This window comes from Camelina sativa, chromosome 2 (assembly GCF_000633955.1).
Source record: "Camelina sativa cultivar DH55 chromosome 2, Cs, whole genome shotgun sequence".
Classification (NCBI taxonomy): Eukaryota; Viridiplantae; Streptophyta; class Magnoliopsida; order Brassicales; family Brassicaceae; genus Camelina; species Camelina sativa.
In genome coordinates, this window is record NC_025686.1 from 3,977,862 (window position 1) to 3,986,624 (window position 8,763).

The following is an 8,763-nucleotide window of genomic DNA, read 5'->3' on the forward strand; positions in this document are numbered from 1 at the left end:
TAATCTTAACGAATCAAGCATCTAACGAATACGATGACCAAAACAAAAAAGGATATAATCCGATGCAGCAGATCAAAAAGTCTCTGTTCTGAGGAAACTTCTTGTTGTAGAATTGAGCAAAAAGAGCAACCACGATTATAATCCCTCCTAAGAGAAACTTGACGTTGCTCAATCTCACATCCTCCTTGTACCCTCGGCTCGTAACGATCTAATCAGCCAAACAAAAGGACAAAACTTTGATTGAGATTTATGGGGAAATCGAGAGACGAATTTGTGGGGATTTGATTGTTGTTTTATATGACTTACCTCGGAGACAGATTCATCGAGGAGGTGTTTGATAGCGTTGTGGTCTAACAAGTTAACCTTCTTAGCGTTCTTAGTCGCAGATTCTGTCTTCTTCTCTTCCATGGCTGATCGAGACAAATATCAAATCTTCCAAGTTTCTTCTCTTTCAGAGTGAGAGATATGCTTCCTGTAAGAGACGGGAGACGTTTCGCTCAGATGACTACAATCTACGTTTGATACGAAGTCGTTTTGGCTCGTTCATATTGGGCCTAACATGGGCTTCGGACATATTAAGCAATTCAACTAACATACGACGCCGTTTGTCGTGGTCTGTTCTTTACTTCTAAACACACAAATACAATGGATTAGTGGCCAGTTTGACGTTTGTAAGAGCGAAATTAAGTGGAGAAGAAAAAACATTTTAGATTTAATTATACTTAAAATTGGTATAAGTGGTTACATTGGTGTAAATGTAATGATTATGAACCTTTATTATCCAAAACATGATTCATTCTGGAAACAAATCACCAAAAAACTTCACCAAAAGAACCATCTTTTCGAAGGAGGAGGTTTTGGAGCTTCATCATGTTCATCCTTTGTTCTATCCTCCATTCCCTGCTTCAATGACTCCAGTCTTTTTCTGTGAAAACAAAATTCAGCTTCAAGCTAAGAAGCAAACCAAAATCAAACAGATATTACCACAAAGGGTTTATAGGCTTCTTTCTATAATACTAACATACAGAGCAAAGAAAAAGCAATTTGGGAAGATGATCATGATGGGTTCATCTAGTCTCATGCAGCATATTATATCCAATGATACTATATTATGAAAATTGTTATACTATGAGGTTTAAATTTGTTACAGTACTTGGTATCCGTCATCCGACCGTGCAAACTCCATCTCCGGCGAAATCCTTCAATTCCTTCAGCTCCACTTGCTAGAATCAAGTGCCTGATTACAAAACAAATTAACTGTTTTAGTGAACTTTGGATTTAAGAACAGAGTTTCAATTTGTGAACATCTGTACATATACATGATTACATGGTAGCACAAATCCAGCGACAAACTCTTCACATATAGATTATCCAAAACAAAATATACTACAAAAATTTTGAAATCTGAAATTGTCTTTGCATCACATTGCAATGTTAAGAAAGAGTACCTCTCTAGTGATGTGGCTTCACCTTCAAGCTGAGTAATCCTTTCCTTAGCCAGATCAATAGGCATAGACAATCCTAACTTGTGTTCGCTCTCTTGAAGTCTTACTCTCAATATCTTATCCTACCAGAAAGATTGCAAGAAAAGGAAATATTCAAGAATATGGACATAAGAGATGCAATGCCTTTACAAAAACAAAATCAAAGCCAATGGTTACCCTCTTTTCAGCACATTGTCGATATATGGCAAGCTCATCTTGGCAAAATGGTTCAATGTCATTGATTTGCAAGCCTAAAACCAGAGAAAACAAATACTATATAATCCAAACCAAGGATAGATAGACAGACTTGAATCGGAAAAAATAGAGACTTACATAGGAATAGATTCCTCAAAATCCCATCGCACAATTCAACACCTTCAAGCACATGTGAAGCAATATCAGGAGGGATGACAGGGGATGGAGGACCCATCATTAGGTCATCACCGACTAGTATGGTCTCCTCCATCATCGGCTGTGAATCAACTGAAAATTGAAACACCAATGTTACCACTTTTCATATAATACAACAACAAAAAAAGTCTCACTAATACAAGGATCCAAAAACACTTTTCTCATTTCATACTCAATTTTCCAAGAAAATAAAATTTATAATTTCTATGCACAATGGTGATGCAGATTGGTGACAAGGTATACTAAAAAAGAAATATTAAGAAGGTATATAAACACAGCTTATGCGTTTGTAAGATTACAATTTGTTTCAAGATTGAAGCTGCTAAACAGTGTCGGTTTCCTAAGTTTGCATTCTAATTCACCAATTTTCCAAAATGCAGCACAAGATAAGTGAAGCAACAAAAAAAAATCTCACAATTGCACAAGAATCAGTAACTTACCATCCATGACTGCTCCGTATCAAATCACTTCAAGGGCTTAAGAACAGAGCAAACCTGAGAACCCTGAAAATGCATTTAAACAACAAAACAAATCATCAAAACGGTGGAAAATGGTAAGAAAAAATGTCACTTAAGCATTTCGTCGAACAGTTTCTAGGCATGAGAAGTACATACTCGTTCAGAAACCTTCAATTCCGCAAACTGCGAAAAATATTCTTCCAGGAATCAAGCAGAAAGCATCTAGCGAAGTCGAAGTAATAATGTGACAACAAAGAAATATAATCCGACGACGCCGATCACAAAGTCCCCTCTTCTCAGGGAACTTTCTTCTCTCAGAGGCTAGCTAACTAAAAGGGGGACTTTTGTTTCGACTCAAATCTAATTTTTAAAATACGTCGCCGTTTTCATGTATCATAGGTACGGGAAACGAGCTATTTCCCCCCCCCCAAGAACTATCATATCTCGCTGGATGGAGCCCGAACTTTAGCCACAATCTATATAGCCCTGTCAACTATGACCAATTTCCATTTCTCCCCAAATTAAAAGTTCTACACCTATATCCCCCTGAAGAAAAATTGCTTCGGTTTATCAAGTGAACCGCAGACCAAACGATATAAACCCAAAATTAAACCAATTATGACCCGATTCCTACATAACTACGACCCGATTCCTTACCCACAAATTCCCAATTTTCTAATATCACGAACCCTAAAATCGACTTGTCTTGTTTCTTCTTTTCTGGGTTCCCATTATCGAATTCGAGCTTCAGAATGAGCAATTTATCAACAAAGTCGACCGGATCTTCCAGTTCTCGTGCGAGGGGAAGAGTTTTCGGTGTTCCCAAAAGATGTTGGTGCGGGGAAGCTGTTGTGGCATTGATCTCGAAATCTATTTGTACGAGCTCTTACTGGACCGTCTTCATCATCGTCACTCTCTGGGTACACATCGTGGCGGATTGGAGGGTCGTAGTTATGTAGGAATCGGGTCATAATTGGTTTAATTTTGGGTTTATATCGTTTGGTCTGCGGTTCACTTGATAAACCGAAGCAATTTTTCTTCAGGGGGATATAGGTGTAGAACTTTTAATTTGGGGAGAAATGGAAATTGGTCATAGTTGACAGGGCTATATAGATTGTGGCTAAAGTTCGGGCTCCATCCAGCGAGATATGATAGTTCTTGGGGGGAAATAGCTCGTTTTCCCAGGTATTATTCAAAACAACCAAACCAAGTAACCAACTGTAATTTTACAACATCTTCGACCTTTTGACAAAAGTCAAATTCAAAGTACAGAAGAAACTGACTACTGTCTTTATATAATAAGTTAATTGTCTGTAAGTATCTATGTTGTGTCAAATAAATAATAGTCACTCAAAATCCAGCAGAGGTTTCTTGGAACGAGCAGCTGATCTCTTCTGCTCCGTTACACTAAGAAGAGCTTTGCGCCGAGCTTCAGCGCTATCCAAGTACTCTTGTATTGGAGGGAGAGTGATCTTTTGTTCTTCTTCTCCACCAGCTTTTGCTCGACGAATCAACTGTCCAACATTTATATAACAAGGTTTTAATTATTTGCAATCGCGTAACATTTATAGCACAAGTCTAGAAGACGAGGTTCGGGTTTTAAACCTTTGAAGCCCATGTTCTCTCTGCTCCTTGACATACATCTCTAATATCCCTTCCTGACATTCTGCGTAACCAAACAAAACTTGTTATGGATTCGGTACAAACTACTGGTAGGCCTTGAAGTAGACTTTAGTATAATGGAAACTTTACGCTTCTGTGGCCTGAGCAAGCTGAAGTAGCTCAGGTTTTGAGAGTTGTTTTGCGTATTGGGTGATGATTTCTTGACGTGTTTGTAAATCCGGTAAGTCAAATAAAATCATGGAATCAAACCGGCTAAAGATAAACAAACATAGGACACTGGTCAGGATACTGCAGCCAGGAATCAAACTGGTTTTTTAGAGGTTTTTATTGCTTTACCTGATCAAAGCAGGATCAAGATCTTGTTTTCTATTGGTTGCAGCAATCACAACCACTTTTTTGTCTTGTTCAAATCCATCAATCTGAATTTAAAAAAACATAGAAGCTTATTCATCATACCGGCAATAGCTAGTCTCTCGTCTTATGTATGTATGTGTGATATTGGTCATTTTTGTTGTGTGTTTACCTGCCTCAGTAGTACCGACAAGACTCTACGTGTTGCTTCATGCATCTCACTATCACGAGAGATAGCAAAGGCATCGATCTGGATTTGTAAGTTAGACAAGTAATGTTTTTAATTCATAAGTCAAAAGTTTGAAAGGAAAAATCGGACAAGAATAAGAAGCAACATTTTTCTTCACCTCATCAAGAAATATAATCGCACCATCAGAAAGTTCATTTGCTTGTGAAAACACAGCCCCAAGAAGCCGCTCGCTTTCGCCATAGTACTTAGACATTACAGCTTCAAGCGGCACATATAGCAATGGTATGCCCTGGCAACAATTTGCAAAAAAATTAAGAGATCAAGATTCAAATAAAAAAAGAAAGGTCAAATAGGAATTGTAAGTTCTCGACTACTCACCGCTTGATTAGCAATAACACGTGCACAAGATGTTTTTCCAGTTCCTATGGTCAGAGTTTATGGACATCAGATTCATTATAGTTCTATAAAGAAGGACGAAATTGCAAATGCACTCTTCTTGTGCTAACCTGGTGGACCCTCAAATAGAACAGCCCGGGGTCGGTTTGATTCAAATTTGGACCGTGTACCACGTACTATATCATCATACACTTCAGGACTATGAAGAGCCATCAATATTGTATCTTCTATCTCTCTGCATCATGATAGAACGTAACATATGATATAGCATATTAATGGGGAGAAGAGCAAAGATGTAACCAAAGCTTACCGCTTTTGTTGATCATATCCAGCAATATTGTCCCATGATATCTCATCGACAGAATCATCCCCAAGAGGTTTATTAACTCCATAGATTCTCACTCCCATCGATTCCAGTTGAGATATAGATTTGTCTGTAGATGGCTCACGAACACTACCTCTACTGCCACCTCCCTTATTTTGTCCAGCTTTTGTTCCAGCTACTCTCAAAGCTGAAACAAAAGCCTCAAGTTCTTCAGTAGTTAAGCTTCCCTTCTTTATGAACTCAACTTCCTAACACATTTTGTACCATCGTTAAGATGTTATATAACAAAATAACCAAGAACATTTGACGATTGAGTAAATATCTGAAAGAGAAATGAAACTTACTACTTTATCAGAGGTGATTAAGGAACCAAAGATAAGAATGCACAAGTCATCATCTGAATCATCTTCACTCTCTCCTAGTTTCTTCTCTTTGTTTTCCACACTGCGAAGTGTTATTTGCCAAGCGACTGGACTGAAATAACAAGAAAGGGGTAGCGATTAGTTTTATACTCTACATCAGGCATCAAATATCGGTTCTTGGACACAGTTAAAGTTGAACAAGAAAATTACTTGTCCCACGCACGCAATAGCATGTCTGAACCACCAGTGCGATCTGAGACCTTCACACCTAGTTGGGATCCAATGTTTGATATTAATTGTGCAACTTCACAAGTAGAAGGAACTTGGAACTTCAAGGTAACCTAAAACACAGAACAAACATTTGTATCGTCGAAGTTATGCATCAAGGAACACTCAGAAGTAAGTCATATACCCAAGTTCTTGAAACAAAAAAGAGAGGGATCATTCACCTTTTGACCCCTGACAGCAACATTGAACCGTGGGTAAGAACCATATTGAGTTCCTTTACTTTGTATTAGTTCTTCAATCCGAGTTCGTTCTTTCTTGGCAATGTCAACATAGTTTGGTGGAGGATCTATAGGAACAGTAGGTGACTTGTCATTACCCTGCAAAGAGGTTAAGATATCAACACAGTAAACGGACTAATTCATCTATCAACACCAACGATTCAATTTGTGTTGTTTGTGTGTGTGTGTGTTACAAAACCTCATCAGATTCAGCATAAGCTACTCCAATTGCTCCAAAACTGAATAGAGCACCCAAAAATGCAGGTGTCAAGGAAAAGCATGGAGAGTCGTTTAGAGTGCTGCAAGATCTCATGACTTGATTTACTTTTGAATTACTCTGCTGCTCAAAGGTTCCTGCGAAATCAAAAGACACAATTTTTACTATGAGACAAAGATTCTACTGGACAGAGAAGTGAAAAAAAAGAACTCGTAATCGTCTCTAGATCATAAATAAAACAACAAAAATCAAAATTATGTTATGAAAATTGGAAACTTTAATGTAATGGGATCATAAGAAGCTTCTCCGTGCTGCTTACGGTTCTAGAAAAGTCCCAATTTTTAAACCAATTAACAATTCATAGAATCAAAATGGGTTAAAGGGATCACCGAATGATATGAGGAATTTACAAAATTCTTGAATTCAATAGAATACCGTGATAGAAACAGCGACGAAGCTCTCGTGCCCGTGGGTGGGAAGGAACCACGGATTTAGAGTGGGAGAGAGATCCGCGCCATGCTCGAGATGCTCGAAACAATTTGTCCAGAACCGCCATTGGAGTGGTTTTCACACAATTTTTCTCGAGCTTCAGAGGGTTTATGAGGTTTTTTGAGAATCCCATCCGACCGTATAATAAACAACTTGTTTATGTGATTCAGAAGAAACATTCCAGAGATAACCAACCGGTTCTCTGCACGGAGAACCGGTTTAAATGGGTTTAAATTGTTTGATCCGAAAATGGTAGGAACCTATTTCCTACGAATTTTTTCACGAAATTCTACCATTACCGATTTCCTACGGACATTAAATGTTTGTTTACGTTTATAACCGTTGAAAAGCATGTTTTTTCTTGTAGTCGATCCTATCAATGGGAAAGCTATTATATCAAACAGAAACAGTTCCAAATACTAATCAAAAATTTGCATGCTTGACAAACAAATTAAGAAAGTAAAAAATCTCATGAGAATTTGAATATAGAATTTAAGGTTTTATGAAAGTGATGAAACAACGAAACTAAACAGTGGTTTTTATATTCTATCAATAACGAAATTTTATCATATTAAACAAAGCTTTTCTGAAGAGACAAAACTTTTTCAATTTTTCTCTCTCTAAACTTTTTCCTCTCCCTTCTCTCTAAAACAAAAACCTAGATCTACGCCGCTTGCCTCTCCGGTTTGCCCTTCCGGCGCCGGAGAGGGCTCTCTCTTCCTTCTTTTCTAGTTTCTCTATTCCTTCCGGCGTCAGCTTCACCTCTGCAAAGTCGTCCTTCGTCTTCGATTGGGTATCTCTAGATGGTGGTTTCCGGTGAGTTTTTCGGCGCGTGTAGCGGAGTAGTGGGTGGTGGTGGTCGCTGGTGACGACCCGATGAAGAGGCTTGAGGACAGCGTCGACTTTGGGGCTGAATTGGGCAGATCTGGGTTTTCGCGACTTCGTGTGTCGTTTTGCTTCACTGGTGGGTTCGGTGGCTTGGAGGAGTAGTGAGGGACTGGAGATTTATTCTTGCGGATCTCCGGTGCTGGTTTGATGCTTTTGCATCGAATTAGCTTTCTCTCACTCCATTCGAGGCGGTGCTTTGCGGTTGGTTTGTGGTTGTTCGTCAGGTAAGGTGGGGCTGCGCTTCATTGAAGGACCGAGTTTCAAGATGCAACAGGAGAGAGGTAAGCTTTCTTCTCCGTCACCGGAGTGGTGTGGTTTCTCCGGCATGCGTTGCGGCTGTGGCCTTATCTCGGCGGTCGAAAGGTTTCGGATCTGGTTCCTCCTGGTTTGAAGACACCATAGGAGATGCAGAGAAGCCTTTCACGGCTCAACCGTCGGGATTGGTGGCTGCGGCAGCGGCGGAAGGCGCATGTGGATAGGAGGGTTTTCCGGTGAGAGTTTAGGTGGTTAACGGTAGATCCTTCTGGATCTTAGATGGCTTGCATGGGTTCTGGTTGTTGAGAGGTTGTTTGAGCCACCTCCTCTCTCTAGCCTCCATGTTTAGTGTCCACCGGACCGGATTGAAGTCAGTTTGCCTCGGGAAAGTTTTTCCGGTTGAATAGATTCGGAGTCCAAGGGCTTGGGTCCGAGTATGTCGATTTGCTAGGTAGGGGAGTCGATGTTCATTGGGTGGCGGAGAGTCGACGGATTGGCCTATTCCGAAAGCTTTGTGGTGGGTTTGAATCGTCGTTTGGAGATGCTTCTGCGATAGGATCCGAAAACTCCGGCCAAAGAACTGGATCCGGCGTCGAAGTCACAAAAATGTGGGGCTTGTTTTCGTCAGTACTAGTAGGTCTGATCCTTTGCCTCCGTTTAACCGCCCGGAACCAACTTTGTTTCTCTGTTTCTGTTCGCCGGAAAATATTTTCCGTTTTGTAACTGTTGTCAAATTGTAACTGCAGGTCTATGCCCAATTGGGCCATTAATAAACTTAAACTCTACTTAAAAAAAAAAAAAAAAAAAA

General features: G+C 39.7%; 3 protein-coding genes across 4 annotated transcripts in view; all 3 read right to left on the reverse strand.

The window, feature by feature from the left end:
* Window positions 1–508, reverse strand: part of LOC104717162 (probable signal peptidase complex subunit 2) — a 3,268-nt gene extending 2,760 nt beyond the window's left edge. The window contains exons 1-2 of the mRNA XM_010434705.2: window positions 307–508; window positions 57–208 (exon numbers count right to left, since the gene is read on the reverse strand). Of these exons, the coding sequence (XP_010433007.1) occupies window positions 57–208; window positions 307–408 (254 nt within the window). The 5' untranslated portion in view covers window positions 409–508. The remainder of the gene's footprint in view (window positions 1–56; window positions 209–306) is intronic.
* LOC104717149 overlaps window positions 1–2,798 on the reverse strand; it is a 3,410-nt gene extending 612 nt beyond the window's left edge. Inside the window, exons 1-7 of one of the 2 annotated variants that reach the window (XR_756179.2) lie at window positions 2,510–2,798; window positions 2,336–2,398; window positions 1,818–1,967; window positions 1,662–1,735; window positions 1,449–1,567; window positions 1,154–1,237; window positions 773–925 (exon numbers count right to left, since the gene is read on the reverse strand). Coding sequence is in view for 1 of the 2 variants with exons in the window: in XM_010434684.2 (XP_010432986.1) it covers window positions 823–925; window positions 1,154–1,237; window positions 1,449–1,567; window positions 1,662–1,735; window positions 1,818–1,967; window positions 2,336–2,342 (537 nt within the window). In the remaining variant the exon portion in view is untranslated. Of the gene's footprint in view, window positions 1–688; window positions 926–1,153; window positions 1,238–1,448; window positions 1,568–1,661; window positions 1,736–1,817; window positions 1,968–2,335; window positions 2,399–2,509 lie in introns of those variants that run through there. The other variant, XM_010434684.2, reaches the window with a different exon arrangement.
* On the reverse strand, window positions 3,517–6,934 carry LOC104717179 (probable 26S protease regulatory subunit 10B). Its single transcript, XM_010434717.2, has 14 exons — window positions 6,759–6,934; window positions 6,306–6,460; window positions 6,050–6,205; window positions 5,811–5,941; window positions 5,583–5,712; window positions 5,224–5,486; window positions 5,024–5,148; window positions 4,896–4,939; window positions 4,675–4,806; window positions 4,500–4,577; window positions 4,313–4,395; window positions 4,106–4,228; window positions 3,959–4,019; window positions 3,517–3,867 (listed from the first exon to the last, which is right to left on the reverse strand). Exons 1-14 carry the CDS (start codon window positions 6,877–6,879, stop codon window positions 3,700–3,702), a joined length of 1,770 nt encoding a protein of 589 aa, XP_010433019.1. The 5' UTR covers window positions 6,880–6,934; the 3' UTR covers window positions 3,517–3,699.

Excerpts from the sequence above, each read along its gene's own strand:
- LOC104717179 (XM_010434717.2), bottom strand. The coding sequence starts at position 6,879 with ATGGCGGTTCTGGACAAATTGTTTCGAGCATCTCGAGCATGGCGCGGA. Across the intron at positions 5,149-5,223 it reads GGATATGATCAACAAAAGCG|AGAGATAGAAGATACAATAT; the intron begins GTAAGCTTTGGT and ends ATCATGATGCAG. Across the intron at positions 3,868-3,958 it reads AGAGAACATGGGCTTCAAAG|TTGATTCGTCGAGCAAAAGC; the intron begins GTTTAAAACCCG and ends AATGTTGGACAG.